The sequence below is a fragment of the Myripristis murdjan genome, chromosome 5, assembly GCF_902150065.1.
Source record: "Myripristis murdjan chromosome 5, fMyrMur1.1, whole genome shotgun sequence".
Taxonomy (NCBI): Eukaryota; Metazoa; Chordata; class Actinopteri; order Holocentriformes; family Holocentridae; genus Myripristis; species Myripristis murdjan.
This window is the reverse complement of record NC_043984.1, coordinates 20,964,498-20,992,126: the sequence shown is the minus strand read 5'-3', so window position 1 is coordinate 20,992,126 and position 27,629 is coordinate 20,964,498. Positions and strand designations below refer to the sequence as shown.

General features: G+C 38.8%; 1 protein-coding gene across 22 annotated transcripts; it reads left to right on the top strand.

Annotated features, from left to right (window-relative positions):
- Positions 1–638: 638 nt before the first annotated feature.
- Positions 639–26,501, top strand: znf740a (zinc finger protein 740a). Of its 22 annotated transcripts, none has more exons than XM_030050854.1 (19): positions 641–1,003; positions 3,908–4,076; positions 4,299–4,481; positions 5,037–5,183; positions 6,244–6,364; positions 6,621–6,704; positions 7,494–7,577; positions 9,952–10,035; positions 10,794–10,877; positions 11,355–11,438; positions 11,827–11,910; positions 12,583–12,666; positions 15,804–15,887; positions 16,272–16,355; positions 16,746–16,829; positions 17,279–17,362; positions 21,024–21,107; positions 21,539–21,657; positions 22,619–26,501. In XM_030050854.1, exons 2-19 carry the CDS (start codon positions 4,032–4,034, stop codon positions 22,790–22,792), a joined length of 1,797 nt encoding a protein of 598 aa, XP_029906714.1. In that variant the 5' UTR covers positions 641–1,003; positions 3,908–4,031; the 3' UTR covers positions 22,793–26,501. The 22 variants fall into 22 exon arrangements, with proteins under 22 accessions (XP_029906722.1, XP_029906724.1, XP_029906723.1 ...); XM_030050855.1 differs by lacking the exon at positions 641–1,003 and adding an exon at positions 1,115–1,364; XM_030050862.1 differs by lacking the exon at positions 9,952–10,035 and having other exon boundaries at positions 639–1,003.
- The last annotated feature ends 1,128 nt before the right edge of the window (positions 26,502–27,629 follow it).

Here is a 27,629-nt window from a genome sequence, read left to right as displayed (position 1 = left end):
TTACATTCAGTGTCTCATAAAGCTTCATAAAGTAGACAAGAAGATCCAGCAATATGGCACATATAGTGTCACACTGATGTAATAAAATTCATGACCCCAAAACACACATAAAACACTAATTCTGTGCTAGTCCTTGAGATTGAGATATTGCATTTAGGACTTAAGACACAAATCAAAATATGCACACCACACATGAATGAGATAAAATAATAAACCACTAGAAATCCTATCATATCTTGAAACAGTGGCATTTAAGTTCAATTAGATTTTGTAGGATTTCCTATTAAAAACACAATTATGTTACGAAATAAGCATATGTCAATTCTCCCTCTCCTCTCACTTTGAGGAAAATGGGGGCATTATCGTCTAAATTTACAATGAAAGTCAAAAGAAATACAACAAAGTTAACTCAAAGTGGGTTCTTTCTGTTTTCACATTAGGTCGTGATCTTTCTCTCTTTCTGCTGATTTCTCTTTGAAGACCCAGAAGCTGGTCTCGAATGACAAATTGTTTATTTCTCATATTACACAAATAATTTCAAGGTAGGGGATAAAAAAATACGATTTAGGATGCGCGTAAAGGAGCTCCTACACTCGGCTCTGTAACATGGCACAGGAGGTCTTTGAAAAGGCGTGGATGATGAAGTCTGTTATTTGTCATTTTGTGCAGCCCTTCCTTCTCTTTCTACGTCTCATTGCTCCGTGGTCGTCTGAATCGGCTGCAAACTGAGACAGGCCAGATCGACCACACTATAGCAAGCGAACAATGCGCTGCAGCTCCGGGATAATACTGAAAATGGATTAGTAAGATAAATTTTGTCCACTCTTGCAAGGAGCGCTCTCTTCAGACGGAGAGCTGATTGAAGAAATCGTTATTATGCTGACCCTTTTCTCCTCGCTTGAGAAGGCTTTCCTGTGTGGGGGAGTGGGTTACATCCTGTGGCGTTTCCTGTGTTTGTAAACTAGACGGGGATTGAAAACGTCGGACGAGAGAAGCAGAAAAGGTATTTAAGTAATATTAGCTGTTCGTTTTTTTCATCGATGCTCGATGATTTTTTATCTGTGCAGACTGCTTCCTTCTGAATCGTATGCAAAAAATGCACTGGGTCTAGTCAGCTCAGGGATTTATTTAATGTTTCAGCGTCAATGATAGCCAGTGCTAACTAGCTAGCTAGCAAACGTTAGCTAAATCAGCGGGAGGGGGAGGCGCTCGCAACGACGGCCATCACGAATGTCTTTATCGCTGATTCTAGTCTTGAATGAGCGGAGCTTGCGTTAAAATGTACCGCGGTGTGATGATGCTTTAATCGCAAAATTACTTGGACGGAAGATTTCACAGAGCTGAGATATCGAAGCGAAATCCAGGTGGGTGCACATCATTGTGTGCGATAACTACACTGGGCGAGGGCGCCAGCGAGTGGGCAGCTATCGTTAGCTAATGCTAGCAAGCTCGTTCAACGTCGGCAGAGCTAGGTTTGGAAGCTGTGCTAAGGCCAGCCCAGCTAGTGATGCGGATAGAAAGTGTACATACTGATTTCATACACGGCGCAAACACCATCATTATTGTGTTTTTTTGTTAGAAACTACACGTACAGTTTTGAATGCCTGCTAGCTGGCGTTAGTTATCTATCTCGCTCAGAAACGTTAGCTCACTGCCTTTAACACAAATGGCGAGAGCAGTGTAACGTGAGGAACCGTTAACGTAACGTGCAAAATCTCTGCCTTCTGTGAGCCAACGCTAGTCTTAACTTAATGTTAACTCTAATAACTTACTTGTACTGTTTACAACAATAAATAAAGACTTTATTCACTCGCACACCTTCAGCAGATAGCTGTATCTCGGCTTACATCGACAGTGCTTCCCAAGACTGGGTAACGTTATTTGTTCACCAAATTAATGGCCTCCTCGCAACATATCCAAACCCAGGGAAATATACAGTAGTTCCAGACCCTGGGCTATGTTTTTTTTCCCTCGTGTTTCTTGTTCAGTTCAATATCCCTCCTTAAAATGTGTGCTACCGCATCTGTGTTAGGAAGGGGGCCTCGCCCTCCCTCAATTTCACGTGAAAACAACAGATGTAGACTGAAAGCAAACCCAAAGTCACCCGTTCTCACTAGCTACATGGCTCATTTCCACGCTTTGTTTATCGTTACCTGTTGTTATACTCGCAAAGCTGCACACTTTAGTTTTGCGTAATGTTTTTTTCTTTTTCTACCCTTACCTATTAAATCTTAGCCTCAATCTATGTGTGCATCTCGTCACATTTTGAGCTGCAAACCCCATTCCATCTTTTAGGTATATAGGTTATTTTTTAGATCACTAACTTTTTTTTTTTTTTAATCAGATTTATCACTAACATTTTTGTTCATAGGTGTGAATGGTGATGTGTTAAGGTGAGCTAGAGTAAAGAGGACAGATCAAGTCACAGTTTTCTTGTACAGGACCGGTGAAATACATGGTTGTTAGTGCCCTTAGCCTCCCATTGTATTTTTAACTATATTTAACCATTTATTGTTTCGAGTATTGTCCTTGTAGACAGTGATTATTTTTTATGTGCATCATTTTAAATATTATGTCAATAATCGCGCTAACATAGGCTACTCACATTTTCATGTAATGGTAGTTTTACTGAAAATGCCTCAACTGAATATTTTTGAACTTCTTGTTGGGAAATTGTGCTACTGTCTCAAAATGATTAGGTATATCATCAGCCTTACACAGAATTTTTTTTTTTTTATTTAACGTGCTGAGCTATCAAGGGCATAACTCACCCCCATTGCACAGAAGTTTTTTTTTTTTTTTTTTTTGCCTTGTTTCTATGCAGTAGCATCTCAAATTCTCAGGTTTTAACTCAGATTTTACCAAATACTAGTACACAATGCCACTTCTCACTAAACTTGCAGCAGTTCATATAGAATACTGACACATCCCACTGCATATTCAAACACAGATTTACTTTCAGAAATGTTTGGCTTCTTTTTTGTGTTCCCCAGTACATCTTGGTGGGCTGTGTAGTTAGATTGGAGTGTTACTGTTAATATTCATGTAATTTACTGCTGTGTTAATCAGTGAGCTTAGTTTGGCTATTGGTAGCTATCTTGGTAGATCACATTATCAGTAGTAGAGGGCAGTGGTTTCCGGTTTGGGACCCTCAAGGGGTCACATGATAATTTTAGTAGCACCAACTCAAAAAACTATTTATGGTAAAGGGGAAAAATAAAAGACCAACAAACATATTACTACTGTCCAAGATTACTATCTTGTGTCTTTCTTTAATTTTCATACTTTTTGCCCTTTTGTAAAGTACTAAATATTTTCCACTCCATTTTCTTATGTGATAATGAATCAAATGGTACTGTTTGAATTGGTAATAAAAAATCATTCTTTGGTTAGACTGTTACCCTCTTGTCATATACTTGGCAATAAGAGGTCAAGGGGCCAAACCGTCTTAGAACCATTAATATAAGCTATGCTCATATTGGTCTTTCTGTACAGGCAAATTGTGTAACATCAAAGGATTTTTTTCCCCAAACCAAGTGGTAGTAACAGTCCATAAATTTCTTGCCTTGGTCACCTAAGATAGCTCAGTCACAAGGTGAAAAGATAATTAATCAAATAATAGCCAGAGGAAATAAGCTGTCTCGCTGTTCATTTGTTTCATTGATAGCAAGTGCATGAAGGAGTATGTGTGACCAAAGTCCAAGCTAAATTTATTATTATTGATGTTTGTTATTTGCAGCAACTGAACATTGACAGTGTACAATATTTTGCGGAAAAACTTGAAATGTAAATGTGAAGAAACAACTGTGAGTGGAGTTAAACAAAGGTGTGACAGACTGTATACAACCAATGATGCCGTTGTAATTTAATGTTTGTCTGTTTCATTCATCATCCTCCCCTTCCTCAGTTTTAATGCTAGATGAGTGAGGTGGGTGTGGCTTCCCACCAGACCGACCATCCTGACTGACGGATCTCTGGATGACCTTGTCCCCACCCCTGTCCCTGCGCTCACATACACCGTTCCCACTGCAATGTCACATCTGCCCAGCAGCTCAGTCCGCGACCATATGAAATGGGTTTGTTTTGAGAGCACCAAAATGGTTACAAATAACATTATTACTTACAGTCATGTGTCACTCAGGATGTTGTCGTTGTTGACATAAGTAGTCAGATGCCGTGTGAGTGGTAATAATGGCTTACATGCAGATAATGTAAAATTACAGCTTGTTTTTTTTGCTGAATGCATAGGTTGTTTATACTTTTTTTCTTTTCTTAAACCTGCTGTCTTCCGTTTCCAGGCGGGGCTGCTTGGCTGTGAAGCTGTCCTTTCCAGCATGGCCCTGATGCAGGCCAGCTCAATGGCCGCTCCGCCCAAAAAAATGATGGCTCCACTTGGCCATGCACCACCGCAGAGAGAAGGCCCTGACCGTGCACCCCAGAGCCACATGATCCTCCCATCTGGAATGAGCTGTCCACCTCTGGTTAGGACACACTCAGGAAATGTGTAGTGGAACGGGGCTTTTTTGTTTTGTGATTTAATATCATAGAACTTGTAAACTCACTACCATCATAAAACTGAAAACGCAGTTGTGCGGCTTTCTTTCACAGTCACAATTTGAAATGACTGTTAAAATTGAATTTTCCAGTTAACACTAAGTCGTAATCCAGTTATTGGTAATGAGTGCAACCTTTTAACCCAATTCTGTAGGGTATCCAAAAGTGAAAAGGCGGTCATCTTGGCAGTGTTGTACTGAGCTTATTTTTCCTCAGTCATAATCACTTTCCCCGTTTACTGACACCAAGATGCATAAATTACATATCAAGTATGAAACACTAGCCACTTAATCTAGTTGTGGGAGAAAACTGAGGTATATAACCAAGGCTCACATGTCCCCTCATTTAACTTATGTCCTGTTGAGATACTTTTATCTGGTCTTAAATTAAGGGGAACTTATTTGAAATAATATACATTTTGCCATGACAGGGTAATATGTGGTCTTTGAGGATCTAAAGCCTCTATTTTTTGTAATCACCAGCTCATCCGGAAGGAAGGTGAATTCCAAGCTCCCCGCCTGCTGGATGAGAAGGAGATGAGGGCCAACGAGGACATGCAGCTGAAAAAAAAGAACAGGAAGTCAGGAACGCCCTGTAAAGTGAGAGAACAAGAAGGAAGGGGAGGGAAGGTCAGTGGCTGTGAATGTTAAAGAGCATCAGCCTCTGTAATATCTACTGTGTACATTTGTTTTTTCTCATCATAGAAAATATAGCTTTAGGCTTCTGTATGTGTTTTCGTAGAGAAATTTAACTTTTTAGTGTCTCCGATTGGGAGCTTTCATGTGTGCACATTTTGTTTGTGTGGGGGTGGGGGGAGGAGTTCAGGGAAGATGTGGAGGGGGTGGAGGATCTCTAGAGAGGAAAGAGGGGGAGGGGAATGGAGAGAAGAGGAGCACAATAACTGCAGTTGTGTGCATAACGGGGAGCAGTAACAAGAGGGCATTAGGCCGTTGGAAAGCGTTGTGGCTTTTGTCTTTTAAAATGAGCATATACTAAAATGGCCTTGCTTTTCCAAAACAGTTTAGGGTGATATTATCTTCCTTTTTTTTTTTTTTTTTTTATTATATTTTTTTTAAATTGGCTTTAGCTGTGTTAGGTTAATGTTACATATCCGCATGATCCCTTTCAGGGTTTAAATCATCCCCTATTCCCTAGTGAATCAAAAATCCCCCCAGTGTTTCCTCTACGTTCACTGTACTCCAATACACCACCATACTAAGGACATTACCACCAGGGCTAGGTTAAATAGGAAATGAATAAAACATTTTACCTCACTTTGACTCAGCAAGCACAAGCAAGCATATGCCCAGTGCGTAGAAGTAGTCCTATAAACATAAAGCTGTAGTGCTACAACCTGCACTAGAACCAAAACTAGGACTAATAGCAACTGACATGGGACAGTCGTCCTATTCCCCCTAAATCCCCTATTGCCAGCACTGCGACTAAAAAGCTATACAGGAAACATTACCCTGCCATCCCCGAGTTGTCAGAGGCACTGCAGATTTTCACCAGATCCAGTAAAATGGTGTGTGGGTGTTTACTGGAGACATAATTGTTTCCCTCAACAGTATGAGAGAAAGATTGTGTAGTTGAATTTTGTGGTAAAATGTACTGCATCAAAGGTTATAACATTACATCAGTGACTTTTGATTCAAATGTTCAGCTGCTCTTTTTTTTGGCTCTCAATAGGGGACAGGTACAGATGAAAATGGTCCAGCATCCAAAGTGCAGAAAAATTTTATCTGCGATCACTGTTACGGAGCATTTAGGAGTGGTTACCACCTGAAGAGACATATTCTCATTCATACAGGTATGTGTCATGTCTGCAACAGCCTGCGTTCATAGCATATCCATAAGCAGTTTTTAATACCTGATTGCTTAAATCACATTTGTACATAGAGGTCCTCAGAGCTTGAGTAAGTTGGACTGAATCTAGGAGTGTGCAGCAACTGTAAGGTTTTGCAATGGCCTGCTTAAAGCGCTTGTTTGGTATTAGCTTTTGCCTCACAGCTAAATTGGTGGTATCTGTGGGGACCTTTCACTAAAACTGGTGCTCTTCGGTTTAGGGGAGAAGCCGTATGCTTGTGCCATATGTGACATGAGGTTTATTCAGCGTTACCACCTGGAGAGACACAGCCTCATTCACACGGGTATGCGTCCTCTAACCGTACCCATATTACATTAAATCAGACTACTTCTGTAGTCTTCCACTTGAATCAATGGACAAAAGATACTCAGGGTTCATTTTGTCTGTGGACAGTAATTTCCAACAAAGCAAAATAAATAAATCCGTTCACCCCAAATTACAAAGCACAGGTGTTCTCTTGTATATATTGGTCCCCCAACACCAGAAGAAAATATATACACAGTAATTGTCTATTTGTGAAAGCCTCACTGCACAGGCTGCACAAAGCACGTGATTGTTCAGTATTTGACATTTGTTTGTAAATCTTTTTGTATTTCTGTGTAACTGAAAGCCAATGCATGGACATCAAAGGACTATATTCCTAATTACTTACTTAAAATGGAGAATGAGGTTTGTACTTAAAACCTTTGCACCGTATTTGCGTTGTACCTTTTGACACTGCATTCTTTGTTTTTCATTGTTTTAAGAGTATGCACTGTGGGTAAGTCAACTTCCAACCTAATAGTTTGTTTACAAAAGTGACCTTTTGCCTCTTGTATTGACCACATGAAATGCATTAATAGTCAGCTTTTGCTGATCAAATTAATCCTATTCAGTTTGCAACGCTTATATGGTAGTTTATATATTCCGATATCCCAGTAGCCTGAGTAAGCAGTTGCGTTTCTATAGCAACAATGCATCTTTTCTTTATGTCCTCAACTTAGGAAAATTTAATTAGTAAAATTATCTTTTTGCTGAGTTTAGCATATTGTGCAGACTGAATAGCTAATAATTTTATGCTCTGTGTGCATAGGGGTGAAGCCGTACGCTTGTTCCATGTGTGACATGAGGTTTTTCCAGCGTTACCACCTGGAGAGACACAGCCTCACTCATACGGGTATGCGTCCATTTACCGTACCCATTTCAAGTCAAACCAACATTCAGCCCCAATAAAAAAAGTCTTTAGAAGTTCAGTAGGAAAATCCTTTTCAAAATCCACCCAAGACCTCTCATATTGTGGACTAATTGTACCTTTTAGTTTCCGACAGGATTTTTAGATTTTTAGATGTAGTTTATTACTTATTAGTAGTCCTATTTGAACCTTTTGGGTTGCACAAAAAGTCAACAGACAGCATCAGTATTTGATGTGGGTCTTGTGCTACTCTTGCCTTCGGAGTTGATACCTCAGGCAATTGCTTTTCCTTAATGTTATATAGGTACTTTATACCTGCTTGGTGCTAATTCTTGTGGTATATGTCCATTGTATTTGTAATGCACTTTACACTCCTGAAAACCTTCCAAGGTGTCACTTTTTTCATATGCTTACACTAGTTAAGGCTTTCTTTGCGTACTGCAGACTCTACTTCAGCTGAATCTCTGATGTATCGCTACACACCCATGGTATATAATGGATTGTGATGCGGAGTTTCATGGTACTTTTATTATAGAGGAGGAGTTCTGCCTCTAACATTGATTGTTTTTTATGATGGGGTGGTAATATTTACAGCTTGTGGCACATATTAGGGCAGAAGGAGTAATGACAAAAAAACCCATTAGCAGCATTGCTCAAATGAGCAGCTGGAAAAGAAAAAAAAAAGTGAAACTTAGCAAGCAATGTTGTGCCTGGCATAGGTTTTCAACCCCCCGTTTAATATTTTAATAGAAATAGACGCTGAAGAATCATCTGAGGTATTAACTTCCATCAAGGTATGAATTACAAAGAACCCACAGCCCAAAATGCAAATATTGATCTTTCAAATGGTGCTAGACTAAGAAGCATTACTGATTTGTTACTAGACAACTGTGCTTTTGAAATTGATCTTTTAATCAATGACTGCAGAAGCACCGAATCTTAACCATTTTTCACAAAGAAATGGTGTTTTCAAAATGGCACACATGACACATGGCAGTGTGTCTCAAAATATTGTAATGGACCTTTAGAGGCAAATAAACATTTGATAGGAAGCAGAAATTTTAATGGACCCCTCAAAGTGCTTTATCCCTCTTATACCATTGCCATTGCCAAAGCTCACCAAGAAGTCACAAGTATTGATTCAAAAGTACTTGAAGTGTACTTTTTTTTTTTCAAACACAATTACTTCATTGACATCTTTTATTTCCTGGCAGCCTGATTCCTGCTTCAGCATGCAAGTAGAGCTTGTGAGCTAAAGCTTGTCATCCACAAAACATTGTGGGCATATCAAAACCTGAGTTAATTCTGCACGCTAATACAAAACAATTTTGCTAACATTATCATATTGTAATTATAGATATTTGTTGAGGAGTGGGTGGTACATTTTATGGGGTGGCACATTAGGACAAACTAATTGTAGGGATTGCACGTTATTCAGAAAACTTGACTTCTAACCTGGGTAACATGAAAATCTGTTTTTTAGAAGTATGTGGCCTTGCTGTAATGCTGAAACTTTGCAAGTGCATTAATGTTGAATATCTTGCATTTAAGTTGCGCAGGGAGTAAATGTCTGTTCAAAGAAATGACCTCCGGCCAGATTCAGTTGCATTTGAGTAGCCAATTCACTTAGGCCATGGTATAATATGGGAATAGTCCTTTGATGTCCACATGTATTTGACCAGCAGATTTACTGCTGCTAATCTTGACGTGTCTTAAGATGTAATTGCCTGGTCTTTTAAACATTTTTGTTTGTATGTTTTGATCTTTGGTTTTGTTTTGTTTTTCGGTCAATATGTAGCTGCTCACAGCTCTACAGATGCTTCTACTACCTAAGGCGGCGATCAGATTGGAGTTTTTGAAAATCTGAGGCTTATTGTCACACTCATAAGTAATTATTGCTGTGCCACCATAGAAAATTCAGTGAAATTGTGATACATTGAAATTGAACAAAGTTTAATTCAAGATGCCACACTCACTATGACAATTCAAATGCTTGTTTACACTGCCATAGAGACAGCTACATTACTATGCTGGCGTTTCTGCTACAGCTTGCCAGTGTGATCGCCGTCTAAGCGCTTCTTTGCTACCTTGCCTCTTACCTGAATGTCTTGTTTTAAACATGCCTGGCATATTTCCTGTTGCCATATGTGTTTCATGATGTAGGACAGAATCTTTCAAGAGGAATGCTCCCCCCAACAAACTCTTTGAATAAGTAGAAGTAAAACAAATCAGTCCCTGACATGAAATATTCACTAGAAAGTGAAATGTCTGCCAGATTCTAGTAATGCCTTGTGAATGATGCTTCACCTTGATGCAGAAGGAACCTCCCAGCTAATATGTTGATGCTTTGTGTATGTAGGGGTGAAGCCGTACGCTTGCTCCATGTGTGACATGAGGTTCTTCCAACGTTACCATCTGGCAAGACACAGCCTCACTCATACTGGTATGCGTCTGCTTACCCTAGCTCATTAGACTGTGGTGTTTTAAGGATGCCTTATCTTGTGCAATGAAAGCACACAAATTAGCATTGGGGTTTTCTAATCTGACTTACAGTATTTAGACTTGATATATTCACAAACTTCTTATAGATGTATGCAGGACATATGTAGGACTGTTGATGCAGGCCTAAATTTTGAACATTTATGATCCTGTTAACCCTAATCCATGTTAATCATTTCATGCCATGTGGTAAAGCATGTTTCCAATGATTTTATTAGATCAAACGTGGAATGAAGATAAATATTACAGATGTACATGTAAATGCACGCACTGAAGGAAGGCAGATATGTGTGAACCGTTTTAAAACAGAGGTACTTTGGTGTGCTGCACATGCACAGCCGCAGTTAATAGTACAAAAAGACTAGAAACCAGGGCTTAATTTTAATGCAGCCTTAATGTGTGTGTGAGAGGGATACCTGAATCGACTTTTCCCCTGTTGAATGCTCTGCTTTTTTTTCTGTGCAATAATTCTTCCATTGCACCTAAATTTTTAAATCCAGCAGTCTTTTTTGACTGAATTGACCCAATTCCCAGTCACAGCACACACAACCATGAGCTTCACAAGAAGCATCTGTTTTTCAGGCCTATATGAATTGTTAAAGATGCATCAGAAGAGCTATCTGAAGGGAAGAAGAGTTGATGGTTATGTGTTGAAACTTATTTTTCATGATTCTAGCTAATACTTTCATACTCTGTGTATAGGGGTGAAGCCATACGCTTGCTCCATGTGTGACATGAGGTTTTTCCAACGCTACCACTTGGCAAGACACAGCCTCACTCACACGGGTACGGGTTCGCCCTTCTTTATTACATTAGAGCCCAAATATGTGGGGTACTGGAGTACAGCAGTTCCTCGCTTTTAGACTAGTTACACAACAAACTTGAGTATGGCTTGTAAAACTATTAAAACATAAATCCCCTTTACTGGATATCTTACCTTTTTTGCTAGCATTTCCCTGGGTGACCAGGATTGACACTTAAGTGCTTCGTTTTTAATTCTGTATTTGACTTTGAAGATATTTTTTCCACGTTTACAAGCAGCATGACTGCTTTCAAAAGCAGCATTGAGTCCTGCAGAAAAGATATTTTAATTCATTGCATTGAGGCCAGTTGTTTAAACATTTTGACAGATTGTGAATTCATTGAATTACTCATTTTTAAACTATTACATTGCTGCCACTCGTGTTGGCATGTATAGATACATGATATGAATGGGTGTAACCTGTTCACTTTTCATGAAAGTTTTTACTCTTGTGTGTGCAGGGGTGAAGCCATATGCTTGCTCCATGTGTGACATGAGATTTTTCCAGAGATACCACCTGGCAAGACACAGTCTCACCCATACGGGTATGAGTCTTACCTCAACCCTCTCACCTGACAGTACCAGGGGTTCTAGAGATTTGCCCTGGTGCGTAGGCAGCGCCTACCTGTGAGAGTACTTTGACATAGGAGCATGTCTATTTTGTAATACTCAATCCATGTTTATTATGGATGATGGAAGCTTTGCTGAAATACAAACTAAAACTTGAACACTTGCATCTCTTTTGTTTTGTTATGTATTTCATGGTATATACTAACTGCTTTTAGGCTGTGAAATTTATCTATATGGAGAATAGTTGGCTGTGGATATACAAAGGGTCTTGTAATTAAGTAAAACTGATCATTGTTTGTTAAATGATTTTGTGTGCATAGTTAATGAGAACAGATTCTAAAGTTTGGTACTGTATGCGTTTAGGGGTGAAGCCATACGCTTGCTCCATGTGTGACATGAGGTTCTTCCAGCGTTACCATTTGGCAAGACACAGCCTCACTCATACTGGTATGCTTGTATTAATTGTTATCCTCTCACTGTGAAAGCTTTCTCATGAAAGAACAATTTAAACATGAATGATGTTTATTGATAAGCCCCAATATATCTCATACAGTATCATATTTTGCTATTATTGATAAACTTCCCCTACTAAAAAAAAGTTGATAGAATATTAGGCTTTGTTGGAAACTGTCCACTGGAAAATGACTGATATCTTTCTGTCTTTTAAGCTTGTATTGTGATCAACACTGTAAATGTATTATTTATTGCATGTGTAGTAAAATTTTGTTGCTTAGTAATACTGTATAACTGATGAATCAATCAAAGGCACATTACACTAAAAAGTATTAGAAATTGAAGCATCAGCAGTCTTAATTGTGATGAGGAAAAAGGGTTGGTTGTCTGTCACACAGTTCTATTTGTGGGGTGACCAAAAAGAACTAAACATGGTCAAAACCTCATCTTATGAGCCCTTCTTTCCCTAAAACAGAGAGTGTACTTACTCCTTTGGAGTAAGTAAGTGTAACAATCAGACCTATTGATGTCAGACATCTTACAATGTCTCACTTTTTTGTGTAATGTCCCTCTGAATTATAGGTTCAGTAAGACATGTAATTAGCAGCCTTTTGAAAACATATGCAATAAGTTGAAATATATCTAATACTTTTGTCCTCTGTCTAGGGGTGAAGCCGTATGCTTGTACCATGTGTGACATGAGGTTCATACAGCGTTACCAACTGGAAAGACACAGTCTTACTCATACGGGTATGTCTTCATTATTTCAACTTTGTCTGTCTCCTTCACTGTTGCGTGGCCGCATCAAACTTGAGTTTGCATTTCCTTCAGTTAATACATTGACCAGTGCTAATGTTTTAAATATAGAGCAACACCTAAAAGGAGCTCCGTTAGTACTTGAGCAGCGATATATTTTTCTCCATACTTTCTATGTGAAATGACATGTCAATTGAGCAAAAACACATATACTCTATTTCAGTTTTACATATCTTCAAAAGAAAAGGTAAAAGAAAATGTGTTGTAATTTGGAGCAAACTATATAATTTGAAGTAAATAATAGAACATCTAGGACAGTCTAATAACAGTGTTTCCCCTAGGTTGACTACTCTGAGGGGGTGGATGGATGGACATACATTTTGGCCAGAATTTCAAATATTTAGAGTCAACGTCTGTTCGTCTTCACTTTTAGATGGATCGTGTGTGTGTGTGTGTGTGTGTGTGTGTGTGTGTGTGTGTGTGTGGAGGAGCTAAGCCCCACCCTTGGTGAAAATCAGGGAGCAGGGAAGAAGAGAGAAACTAGTGCAACTGTAAATGACAAAACACAGTAGAGACTCGCACTGAAATGAAATGAGTGCACATAAATTGGGTAAATAACATAAAATATTTTGTTTCTTTCAGAGGGGATCCCCCCAAGGCAATGGTTGGGGAAACACTGATTAAGTCCTGAAAATTTCATGCCTTTACTCTAATGAAGCCCATGAAACCAGGAAAAGACAACACTTGGGTCACATCATGATATTAAGATATCCAAAATGCCAGACAATATCCAGTCTCATATCATGATGTCAATATAATGTTGCTATGTTGCCCAGCCCTGTGTGAGCTCCACTTAAATCAGCTTCCACATATGGACCAGGTTTTCTTTGTGGCAGCTGTGCTGATATTGGGGCAGTCTGCCACAGATGAGCCTGTTTTTGGAAACACTGATAGCTGGCAGGACTAAAACGATTTGAGGCTGGCAGGATTAATCAGGTTGTTGTTTACCTGTCATCTTTGAGCCAGCCACATACTCCATCCTCCCTTTGAGTAATGTAGAGTCAATAGCCGTCCACAGGTCCCATAAATACTCCCATAAATACATGAAATACATCATGGCTTCAAAGGGCCTGTAAAAGTAAGATTCCAAGACTGGTTGTGTCTGTGCACTGCAGACTCACAGAAGCCTTTGAACAATAAGATTTATTTATTTTTTTGCTGCATAGGAAAAATAACTAATTGTTATCTTGAACAATAAGATTTATTTATTTTTGCTGCATATGAAAAATAACTAATTGTACTCTTGACATGTTTCCACATTGCACAAATTCATAAGGATTAGAACCAGTGAACAATCCGTTCCCCTGTCTGAAAAGATCTTCACATTAAAGCTGCACTAGACAACTTTTCACATTGGATGTTGCAAATTGTTGCAAGGAGTAACATTTTGAAATTTGTAGAGCTCACCAGTTAACTGTGCTCATTGTGCATAAGTTAACCAACCTGTGATCGTTTTATACAAAAGGGTACAAAATGGACACGGGAGGCAAGACTCTGAAAATCAGTCCAGCTTTCTATAGACTCACCAGTGTGGCTGTTTAGGAGATAGTTTGGATTATGGATTATCTGTGTCCTCTCTTACTGCAGGCAGGTCTCAGAGTCCTGCATTGTTTAAAGTGCCTGCAGGTACCAGATGGGTGGCCTGCAAACATGCAGCCAGTAGTTAAATTTTGTTTTGGTTTTATCTCTTGATTTGGGTGCAGCAAACATGCAGGTAATAACATGCAGTAGCCTCATTTAAAAATGCATTTATCAGTTGTGTGCATGCATGTATAGGGTTTTTATTCTCTCTAGCCACCTTCTCACTATGGAACAGATAGGCATCTTGCGCAGTGCATTGGCTAATAGCATGCATATTTCCAAAATTGGGTCATCATAAAAGTTCCCTACTACCATGGACGGCTACTGTAATTCACAACATTTCAGGACTGCATGTGCATGCTTTTGGATTTGGAGTGCATATTAGGTTTAGAATGAACCAGTCGAGGTACTTTGCAGGACATAACTGGTTGTGGGGCAGGTACAGTATTGCACGGTGTGGCGATGGGATGGGCATGGATTTCCAGTCTGATTCATTCAGGACTAAGGGGGATGGGATGCTCTGCTCTCTTGCAATCCCAATTGGTGATTTAAAGTGATATTTGAGTATTAAAAAATCTTGTCCAGTGCAACTTTAAAGTTGACAGTACAAACCTACATCTTAATCACTGTCATTTCACATTGAAAGTAATGAGATCAAATATCAGTATAACTTTACAATTGCTTGTGAGGCTTAGCTTTCTTCTTATTTGAGAACAGTTTGTATTTGTATATTATTCTACTTTGTCACTTTGATTTCATAGTTTAATAGTTTTTTAATCATAGATATTTAAAGATTAGTTTATGATGCATTTTTTACTTCCATACCCTTAGAATGGAAGGCAGGTTTTTCTGTAACGGATTTCAGGACAGTCGGTTAAACTAAATCAGCTGTTTGTTAAATATGTTATACATGAGCGTTCCTCTAAGCATTGTCATCTTATGTTTTGTGTATAGATGTTTACCAACTGCCTAAAATTGTCTTACCTCTTGCGATCAGCGTGAAAAATTCTAGTTTCCCCTTGACAAATCTGTTCTGCGCAGCTATATGTAATATTTGTGCGTTTGGGCATATGTGAACACAAACTCCTGGTAGCATATTGTGATTATCTGAAATTTGATTGTACTTAGAATCAGTTACTATGCGCTCATTTGATTTGGCTCGATTATTTGTCTGGTTATTTTTTACAGGGTTGGTGATGTAAATGACTTGTTATTGATAGGAGATATCTCCATTATCTCACAATCTTGCAAATTTGAACATTGGCCTTAGACCTATCCTAATTAGTTTTACTAAAATCAGATGTGAAAATGCAATGTTCCAATTGGAGTAGCAGATATATTTGGAAACCTGCAGGAAGGGCCCGTGTTAGAAAAAGCGCTGATGAGTGCAACCAAACTTTACTAAACATATTGGTATTAGTAAAGTTTAAAATCGATCATTTTTGGCAGTTGAGTTTGTTTATGCTAAAGTTGGTACTTTGTGTGTATAGGGGTGAAGCCGTACGCTTGCACCATGTGTGACAAGAGGTTTTTTCAGCGCTACCACCTGGCGAGACACAGCCTCACTCATATGGGTATGCGTCTGCCAATCTTACCCAGCCACAAGATTAAGATGCTTCAACACCTGTATGCTTGATCTAGTCTTAAATATTTGTATTCATGTACAAATGATGATGGATGAGATTTATTTTAAGTGTAATACCCATTAGATGACATCACCTCGTGATGTGTAAGTGGATTTAAGAACCCCTTTTGAGATTTTTGTAATTTGAGACAAATATCTTATTCACTGTTGTTCACCTGTAAGTAATTCTAGGGTCTGACATTGGTTATTAACCACCAATAATCAATTTAGTCAAGTTTTGTACTCTTTAACTTTCTTGAGTAATAGGATTGCTGATTTTTTTTCCCTTTCTGTGGCAGAGACACACAATAATATTGATGCTCTGGTCATTTAGGTGTGAAACCTTACGCTTGCACCATGTGTGACATGAGGTTTTTTCAGCGTTACCACCTGGCGAGACACAGCCTCACTCATACGGGTATGGGTCCGTGCACCGTGCCCATGACATTTAGTGTCAGGAATGGATGTGTGAATTTTAGTTAAATGTAGAAATAAGTCTATTGTATTGAAGGGAAAAGTCCATACAGATGTGCGGTTAGAAAGTGATTTCCTAGTCTGTTGATGGTAGCCATTATCAATTCACCAGGGTAATTTAAAGAAATTATCTTTTGTTGTTTTGGTGTTTGTTGGCAACAAGAGCACTGTGAAATAGATGAATAAATTTTATGTGAGGAATATCTGAAAGAATTTTTTATTTTTGCATGAATTGGCATATGTGTGGTTAATAACCAATAGCTTAGATATTCACTCCTAAACCAAATAATGGGAAGTGAGGCAAAGTAATATAATATTGCTACTTTGCGTTTAGGTGTGAAACCTTACGCTTGCACCATGTGCGACAAGAGGTTTTTTCAGCGCTACCACCTGGCGAGACACAGCCTCACTCATATGGGTATGCGCCCGCCCACCTTACCCATGTCATTGAGATCAGAGTAAACAAATTATTTTAGACACAGGGTCAGTCATTTTAAGACAGTTACAATTTCCTCTAAAAAATTAACATGCAGAACATTTCTCGTAATAAAGCCTATCCTACGTATTTGTGCAAATGCAACATAAAAAACGAATCTGAAGTATAAAAGAATACAGGATAGTGACATCATCAGCTCATGTGATGTGTTTTAGTTGTGGATTTAAGAATTGGTTAACACAGTTGGATGCTTCTCTTAATTGGACTGGTGGAACATCAAGAGTTTGAGCACTGAGCATGAATTCCTAACCAAATTGGTTAAACAACCCATCAATTTTGAATACACTTGTTTGACTTACATTGCTCATTGATGGATTGTGAAACAAAAAAATAAGCAGCCTGAAAATAATGTATTGATGCTCTGCATTTAGGTGTGAAACCTTTTGCTTGTACCATGTGTGACATGAGGTTTGTTCAGCGTTACCACCTGGCAAGACACAGCCTCACTCATACGGGTATGCGTCCATGCACCTGCCCATTTCACATTTTGTAGGGCATCACCACTTAATCTTTATTGTGCTAACAGGAGGGACGTTTGTCTCTGGTTGCACAAACATACTGCACAGTAGTGTGAAAACAGATGTTTTTCGTAGGTCTTTTCATAGGTAATTGCCATCTACAAGCCATTTTAATTAGAATATATGCTGTTTGTGTTCTATTTGTGTAACCTTCGGTTGAACTGTGTCAAAGTATTTTATTTTTAATTTTACTCTCAGTTTTGAATGAATGTTGCCCTCCAGAATTGTTGGCACCTTTGATGAAAATGAGCTAAAGGGCTGTAAAAACAAACAACCCTGAAAAACATGAGGTGGGTCTTAAAGTTCCAAAAATTAATTTTTTCCTCTTCATTGCCACCTGGGGTGACCTCAGTGTGATGATATCCAAAATATGGAATGATTGACAACACTGGAAAAGGCCCAACAGGGTAATTAAAAGATTGTGCAACAGTGGAAATAACTTGGAGTAGACCTGACAGTCAGTTCTGTTCAGTAGTGTGTGACATTACTAGCATGATGTGAGCAGCTTCAGGTTCCAGGCTATATATTTTGTGCTGGGTATGCATTAAACTTGCCTTATGAGTTGTACTGTGGATTAGGTTATGATAGTATAGATTGTGAAGTTATAATGAGGCCACTTCACAATAGCAGGTGTCCATTATTGATGGACATTTGCTATATGATGGGAGTTTTTGCTTGTATACTTAGTTTTTAACTACCTATTATGTACAATATCTAGGATATGGTGTACTCTGTTTAGATGGCACAGCTTGAATGTTAAGTGCCGCTGTGGCCAACTTAACACCAATGCCCTTCTAATTATCAGATTTTGCTTTCTTCTTTTCTTGTCTTTTTCAACATTAGCTTTTAATAAATGATATATCAGTTGCATTCATATTAATGTACCTGTTCTGAGCTCCTCTTTTTCTCACTAGCATGCCTGTGAGCCACAGAACCAGCATGGCTTCGGGGGCATCTAGCTCACAATAACTGCTTTGTTTTATAACAAGTGATGTGCCACCCACACTGTGTTTACAACACAAAGTGCACAACATGCTCAGCAGCCAAATGTTTTCTACATAGGGTTCAGACTGCTTGACCAATGCTTCCTGAACTCAGAGGGAGAATGCAGAACACATAAAATCATGAGTTGCCTGATAATATATTATTATATATCTAGAGTATATATATCTAGAGTATCTGAATCCAGAGTCTTCCTTCTCATTGTTGTCCCTCAGCTGGACCTTTGTTTTCCTCCTGACTGTTCTGTCTTTCTTCACTGACACTCCTTTCTATGCTATATCTTTTCTCAGTCTCTTGTGCATGTTATGCATCTGTTGTACACATTACTGTGGCTGTTTATACAGGTGAGGGGCGCTCAAATGATGGGGTAAATCTAGCAGCAAATAACCTGCTGTTGAATGTGCGAGTAATGACTGTAGCTGTCTGCTGTTGTAAAACACAATTCATTTGATTGTGCTTATACAATATTCAAAATGTCAAATCTTCATTTGATATGAGATCCCTCACTAGGTATCCAGTCAGTGATCTTTAATAATAGCCTGCTTTTTGCCTATTGACCATAGTAAATGCCTCACCCAAAAACACTGATGTTACGCTTGCCTTATCATGTTGGTATCCTCGCTTGCTTCCCTAAGAGGTCTGAAGAAATGGGTAATTTTTCCTGACTGTCCACTGTCCTTTCTCATAGACATCTATGTTCTACTAGTATCTCTTGGCTGAGAGTTCTTACTTTACTTTGCTCTTGCCACTGCAAAGTTGACCTTTAGCCAGGCAGTCACAGATTTGACTAAGAATCAGCTGGCCTCTTCTCACTCTGGGCTGATGAAGGCACTCTTCCAAAAACACACGGTACCTGGAGCAACAAAGTCAAGGCACCCAGCATTGCAAAAGCAGCACACAAGCTACACCTAAACCAACTAGAAAAGGAAGCCCTCTGTTGTTAAAATCATCTTCTATGTGATCAGTTACAGGGCCCATAACTCCCACAATATAATTTTGTGGCAGATTTCTTTTTTTTCCAAAGCCATCGGCAGGTACTTTTGAAAGTGGGGTCATGAAACGTGCTTTTCACAGGACAGTTTTGCCTCTCCAGGGCTCAGATTAAACTGGCCGTACCTGCCATTTAATTGTGCATTTGTTTACCGTATCTCAGCTACCTGGCTGGGTAGAGCTCTCCATTCTTAAGAGTCCATACTTAACTTAGTGTTGTGTGATACACGATACAAGGTTCGCAGTACAGGCTTAGGATAGAATAACGGTAAAACCTGATGAACAGATAAACAGCTTTATGAATGTTCGTGCTATTGTTGGATGAAAACCAGAGTGTATAATCCACTATTCAGTTAATTTTGGCTGGTTAAGCTGCATCTTGAGCACCAGACAGCTGCGCTGTGCTGGTGGGCGTCCTGGAGATCAATCTGCCGTACATTTTTGTTTGTTCTAGTACTTTGCTGCTGGAAAGTACAACTGCTACAGCACTTGTGAGCATTTGATTTGAAATGAATCTAACAGGTTGGCAGCAGTTCAGTGTTGAGCTAGGCCTGCAGCCCTTATATACTTGCTTATTACCCTTTTCAGCCTTTTAGCTATTTTTTACTCTGTGCCAGTAATACTGGAGGGCAATGTATGAGTACTGTTTTATTCACACAGATTACATTGTGAAATGTTCACAGTTTAATTAATGGAGAAAGCAGTCATAATGATAATGAAGTACTATATTTTGAGTCCCTTTGAGCTTGTCATTCCAGCTGCTATTTATGTGCTAGTTAATCTAAAAAGATTTCTAAAATGTCTTGATAAATCAACACACAACTCCCAAAGAGCACCCAATTCTGCCATGACTGCCCTGGCCTTTTGAATTTGTTATACCATTTGATTGCATCATTGCATTCAAAATCACAGTGTTTTTGTTTTACTTTAAAAAAAACAAAAAACAAAAAAACATTGTTATTGTGACTGTAATTGGCCCAAAAGCATGTTATAACACAGCCAAGTTGAGTCTCTAAAATGTTTGAAATCAGCGATGGAAAAACAGTGGTGTAAATGCCTCTACAGATAATCAGTGATCGGTCAAATTTCAAACTCTTGGCCGCTTAGATGTGTGTATTACATATGAAAAATGACCATCAAAAATGTTACTGTTTTTTGTGAAACAAAACAAACAAAACAGACATTGAAGAGGGAGAGGGCACTGAAATAGTGAAGCCTATTGTTGAAGTGACAAGTGAGGATGTCCATGATATGTATTCAGGCACAACATAAAATGATAAAAGGTTTGTCACACAGCCCATTTGGCAACTCTAGATGTTTTTGCTTTAAAATCGGGCATATTGAGTTCCTATTTTCATATTTGATGTAGTGAGAGAATTGCCTCATTAAGAAAATCTGATTTGAGTGTATTAGTTCTTTAGTTGATGGAGTCACCTGCATGTCTGACGACTTTCAACATTTTTCCAACGAGGTGCAAACTGCATACTTACAATTAGGATAGAATGTTTCTCTGTCTCTACATTAGTCTTAGTGCTAGCCTGAGATTCTAAGCTGTATATTTTGTACTTTTGGGAGATAGGGCTAATATATTGCTCTGTGTGTGTAGGGGTGAAGCCGTATGCTTGTTCCATGTGTGACATGAGGTTTATTCAGCGTAACCACCTGGAGAGACACAGCCTCACTCATACGGGTATGCGTTCACTTACCGTACCCTTACCACTGAGGAAGGCTCTGGCGCTTGCAACATTAAAGGACGACAACAAACTCGAGTTTGGATTGTGAAGTCATTTGATGGGATGTTGAACCAGCCTCAAAATACTTGGCCCAGTTTTTGGGGGCACCATCTTGCGTAGATCTGGGACATGAAAATTTGAAATTCCACTCTGATCTACACATAATGAGTTGATGACGAGGCATTTTAAAATATCAATTATCAGATGCTGAAACTGCAGTTGGAAAATATTATAAAAACTTACCGGTAGGGCAAGTTTTTCCATCTCTTTTTGTAGGTGTTGGAAATGTAATCGCCAAACGAAACTTAGTAAGTGAAAATTGCACGCAGTTTATTGAGGTGCGACCCCGAAATTGATTCATTGACTCTGTATTTGTGTGCTCTTTTAGGAGAGAAGCCATTTGCTTGTGACATGTGTGATATGAGGTTTATCCAGCGCTACCACCTTGAGAGACACAAGCGTGTCCATAGTGGGGAGAAGCCTTACCAGTGTGAACGGTGTCAGCAGGTATGTAACAACTGAGCCAAACAAAGTGGACAGGACTCACCCTGGTCACATGTACATCCTCATACCCATAATCATGCCCGTAACAATATTGTGGCAGCAGAAGTCCAGAGCATAAGCGGAACATAAGCGGGCTTGGGACCAAAGGTTTGCTGGTTTATCTTTGGACAGTCTAGGAGAGAACTAGGTTAAGTACTTGAATGAGAGATATCCTCAACAGATACCACTAATGTTCGGTTGAGCACTGCATGTTAACCCTAACTGCTCTAGTAAAGCAAATAAATGTTTACTAACTAAATACATTTGGACATTTGCTCAGTGATATCATAAATCATAAAATGACAAATGAGGATATTTTTTTCCCCAACCCCTGTTCAAATGACATTGATGGTACGGCATCACACAAAATTGTCATTCAGTCAAAATGGTCTGTTTTTACTCAGTTTCTGTCACAACTTTTTTCTGTCATTTCTGAAAACAAAATATTGCTAGATATTCATAATTAAAACATCATCTCCTTGAGCAAATGGTAACCAACTTTAAGATAACCACTCAGAAAGGAAGGTGAGGAGAAATAAGGATGACTACTGCTTCTGTTTTATCAGTTCTTCACATTCACAGCACCAACTGACCTGGGTCAAGTGGTATGCAAGCTTAATATATATAACATTTTAGCAAAGGATGAGACTACAAAATACTTGCTGTTGATGCTTAACTGGTAAAATAAAATTAAAAAATGCTGAGAAGAAACTTCAAATAGCAAAAACACTTGAAATAATCAATGTGTTGGAATTGAAAGGGATCTACTCAGTTTTAACCATCAAATGTTGGGATACTCCAGTAGTATAGTAGTTTGCACTGCTATTTACCGCAAACAATGAATAAAGGAGGACCTGTCATTTGTTACCTTAACGTAAATGATTTGCTTTAATTGTAAACCATGTCTAATTTTTGTGCTCCAAAGAACTTTTCACGGACAGACCGGCTGTTGCGGCATCGGCGGTTGTGCCAGGGTCGTGGTGTAGCCAAAGTGGAGAACCAGCCGTGCTGCGAACCACGCCCATACCCCCAGGAACCCCCGCCTGCACCCCCAACCTGGAGTCCCCTGCATCCCCCTCCGGGTCGGCTGGCTGTCTGACATTCCACCTTACGTACATCCATAACATCGCCAGAGACGGGACAAGCCACAGGGTTTCTTCTCAGCTCTGTGCTGAGTGGCGCCACACTCAAGCACAGACTGATCTCGCAGCTCCAGTCTTGGGATTACTAATGACAGAGGGACATTTGAGTTTTTTTGTTTTGTTGTCTTTTTACTGTATTTCCTTTTTTGATTTCCTTTTTTTTTTTCTTTCTTTTTTTTTTTTTTGAGACCGAGACTTTTCTGTGATAAACAGTGGTCCTGTTTTGTACATTTTTTTTTCTTTTTCTTTTTTTTGAGGAGAAAAGTTTGTATTGTTATTCAGATATATCTGCTTTTGGTGGTACTTGGGGGTAGGACAGTGGGTTTTGTTCATCCTGACACCTTAGCGACAAAATGGGATTCATGTGTGACTGTTATAGTGGTGAGGAAGAGTATTTGAAACTCATAATGGTTTTGCTTATTTAGCCCATTTAATATATATGTATATATATATTTTTTAAAAAATACCTGAGTTGAAATCGATGAAACTAGTGTCCCTGCAGATAAAGCGAGTAAACCAGTTTGTTAAAAATTTCATACAGACCAGAGCTTGCTTGTTGTTGCTGGGTCTTGCTCCGGTCACAGAGTCATTCCACTCTTAACCAGGATGATGGGTTTTTTTCATCTTCTACTAGTAATTTTGAGAGCTTAATCTGGCCTGAAAATGACTCGAACAACCAGGGTTTCCTGACTTTATCAACAAAGGGACTGCAGTTATAATATATGATTTCTATGGTATGTAAATAATTGTAAAACTTTTAATATCATTATTTGACTATGGGACTTATGTGCTGATTAAATATTTTTTTGGTACAAAATGGGCTGAAAAGAAAATGAAAATAAGAAAGTTCAATTACTGTTCCTTGCCACTGTAACACAGAACAGAGGAAACCTAGAGAAAAAAATATTTGTTAAAAGGAAAAAAAATGGTAATATCAAACAGTGCTACATAACTGTAAAACTATACTTCCAGCAGTGGGTGACATGAGGGCAGCCTGCATTTGACTCTAGTCCTTTGTAAGATGTCATGGGTTAATGTTAGGTGATAGGAAAGTTGCCCGTGTATCATGTTCTGTGTCTTGTGTGATGTGCTAAAGACTCAGGAAATGGCACAGGATGACAGCCTTAGCAAGTCCTCCCCCTTCACTCTTACTGGGAGCTATGCTGTTGGAGGTCTGCAGTACTACAGCAGATAGTTGTCTCTCCCAACTCTGTTTGTTCATAGATCTTGGTTTAAAATAGTGCAGGTTGGCCGCTTCAGCAAGTCCCATTATGTTGTTTGTACAGATTCTAGTGGGGGTATACAAAATCTTGTGGCCTTAGTGTGCTTTTTTTTTCTTTTTTCATTTGCCTTTTTCTTAACTAATTGTTTATTATTGTGGATCAGATATATTTACTAAGACGAGACGCAGCCTTTTATCATCGAGGTATGTTTTTTCCTAAAGCCGTCACACTAATAGAATGTGGACGGCTTCAGTGGCGCTAAAACAGACTAAAAAATTTTCTCCTGTTGAGAGGTTGTCTTTTGATGATATTTTGAATATTTTGGGTCGTTGTTACTGATTGCAATGTAACACATTATATAATCATTCAGGAACCCCTGGGAGTTTGACAGTCCTTGTGAGAAGTCACTAGTGCTAACTTGTTTCCCACTGCAGTGCTTTGGCTAGCTGCAGGCCATAGCAGAATCAACACTTGGCTTGACTCTGCTACACACTAACAATTGCCTTTTCATCCAAATATTATGTGGTTGGTGTGTATACTGGATGTCTGTTATGTTATTGGGCTTAGCCTTAAATAAGTGCGGATACACAAATAATCATTGTAGTGCTAAATGATATTGTACGGAACGATTGCTTTTACCTATGATGAACTTTGGTCATACTGTGTGAAAGTCTGTCATGGTCAAGACAGCAAGGAGCCAGTTGATCAGGGCCACTTTGCTGCCTTTCATTTCTCAAACTTGATCTTTCTGTGACTGGTGAGCTTGTAATTCCCCGCTCCGAGCCAGACTCTTTGACATAGAAATATAAGAGTTACAGCTGGATGGGAAGTCTAGTCCACTACGCTATTCTAGTAAACTCTATATAATAAAATCTTAAATTTCAGAGGCCAAAAAACAGACACAGATGGGTTGGTAAACATCCTCACATTTGTCTTTTCATTGAAATGTTTTGTAATCCTGGGCTAGGCCTCATCTGGGTTTGGAATTTGGCCTGAGGTATCAGCGATTTAAATCTGTACCTATGCATTACTATTTTAGTTATACATGCCTTGTGCTCATCACACCACACCTTTCTAAATGCCGTTAACGTCCCCTAATCAGTGAGGTCGCACCAGTGTACAGATGTATAAAATGGGATGAGGAGCATCAAGGGTGATTTCTGGGGGCCCATGATCTTGTTTGCCAACTTAAGGCACTTGGTGCATGTGCTATATGAAGATCACTTGAATTTAAAACTAGACAAGACACCAGTCAAAAAAAATTGTTGATTGATGAAAACAGCCAGGGTTGTATGTTCAGGTGACATCCTAAAGTAGATCACTGGTACTAAGGTTTGTAGATTGGACAGAGAGAGGGTTTGTGTTCTCAGTGATTCAGTGGCATAGGGCTGTGGAAATAAGTTATGAGTTCCTAATTTAAGTAGTATTTTCCTGAAAGGGACTTGGGATGTGAAATTTTCTTTAAATGGTTTGTCGATATCAGGACTGATTTAACGGACAGTTTATGCGTGCTCACGCTTGGACTCGGTTCAGAGTGACTTTACTGAAGTAAAACTCCGCGGCATTGAAGGGCCAGGTTTGAGAAATGTACTTTTAATTTATGCTCTGGAAACCCCCAGTCCAAATCTGTGGAAGGGATACTGCTGGCACGATCACATACCAGAACGGCTAATGGGCAATAGAGTTGACTTCACCTGTTAAATTCCTATTTCCTTTTGTTTAAGTATTGTTATCAATATCATTGTTTAAATGCAATAGAATCCTTGAGTCTCGGATTATTTGTTAATAAGATTGAGATTTAATTTTTCAGAGAGATCAAGGGATTGATTTATCTGAGAACTTCTCTCTCATCACATTTTGATGATTGTTTCAAGGACCTTTTTTTATTCTGATAAAATTGTAAACACTGGAGTGAAAGGAAAAAAAAGACAAAAAAAGAGATATGGATATTTTTCCTTCAGACTGTACTAGATTTTAGGTTTTAGACAGAGCCTATTTCTCCTCAACTTGGCAGAGAAGGTGGACAGAACAATTTGGATCAGTACAGTTGAGAGCCCAGTATGTTCAGTAATTTTGACATTAGAGGCAGTAGTACCACAAGAAAATGTTTTCTTTATTATACAAAGTCCCTGGTATTTGTAGTGAATTATATTGATAATGGTATTAGATGAACAACAGCATAACAGTAGCTATCACAGATTAGTTGTTTTCTTTATTAGTCTTGCATGCAGAGTTATGGTCCTCAGTTAAGATAGGATCTTGATATTGATTATTTTGTGTAGGCAAAATGAGTGCATAAGAATAACTTCCTAAAAAATGTTACAATGATTATTGTAAAATGGGCTAACTAATATGTACCCTTGTGATCCAATTAGTTTCAACTGTATGAATTGAGAGGAAAGGCTTCTTACTATTATGCTGAAATAAAAGAATTTGTAAAGGACTTTTTAAATTTTTTTGGTTATTCTTCTTGGGTGTGTTGACTTATTCACTTGAGTTTTTCACCTCAAAAGCAAAGTAACAGCAAGAGAAAGTTCACAATAGCACACTATTACATCCTGGACAGATTAGTATAATAGGACTGGGAAAGCTTTTAATTAGACAGTCAGAAACCTGATGGATTTTGGCCTAACCCATATAGTCTGTCACATGTTCCGCCTTCTGTTCGATGTGAAACAAGTGTTTGCATGTCTTGTGTGACAAGTGATGACTGGTTTTTAGGCAATCAGTTGCAAGCAATTAATTCACAGCTACATTTTTTTAGTTGTCTGCATTCAGAAACCATCCTCCAAGGTGTAAGGATAACAGAGAAAGCCATTATGATGTCAGTGTGCCTGTCAGTATACAACAGTGTGATGGCTATTATATATGCTGTGTAATAATGTGATTCTAGCACCTGACATTATATTTAATAATTAGAATCAAGAATGTTTAATGTTTCCACTATTAACAGCTTGGGGGATGAAATACCTAAGCCCTACAGATCCTGACTGGATGATATTTAAATGTGATGGATCACTATTTTGCCACATTTGCTGCATAGGTAGAATTATGGATTAGTATTTTGCCTCAGTGCAACAGCATTGATTATGCATCAAAACTGTGCCACAGTGCAGATTTTCTTCTCCCTGTGTCTTGTGCACACTTGCATTTCAAAAAGGCCTCTCTTTGCAGGTTATGTTGAAGGCCAGTGTCTTCATATTGGCAAGTGTTTGATTTACTTTTGTCCCTCAGGTAGTTTTACACACTGCTATTATTCCACACTTCCCAAATCTCCATTAAAATCTGCCCATGCTCCAGTTAGCCATGCCTGACACTACAGTCCACTGATGCTACCTTTCAAATAACCAACCCAACCGTGATGATAATGGCCAACTCTCAATGTGTATTGGATACATGGTTATCACAATGTAAGCCAAGCCTGTTAACAATTGCTTTTTATTATCATGTTTTACATTTATGGACTGATCAAACACAACAGAAAAAAGCTTTTTGTTATTAAGGATTAATATATGGTATATGATACATGGTTTATACAATGTAGCAGTTCATGCGGGCCTGTAGAGAGAAA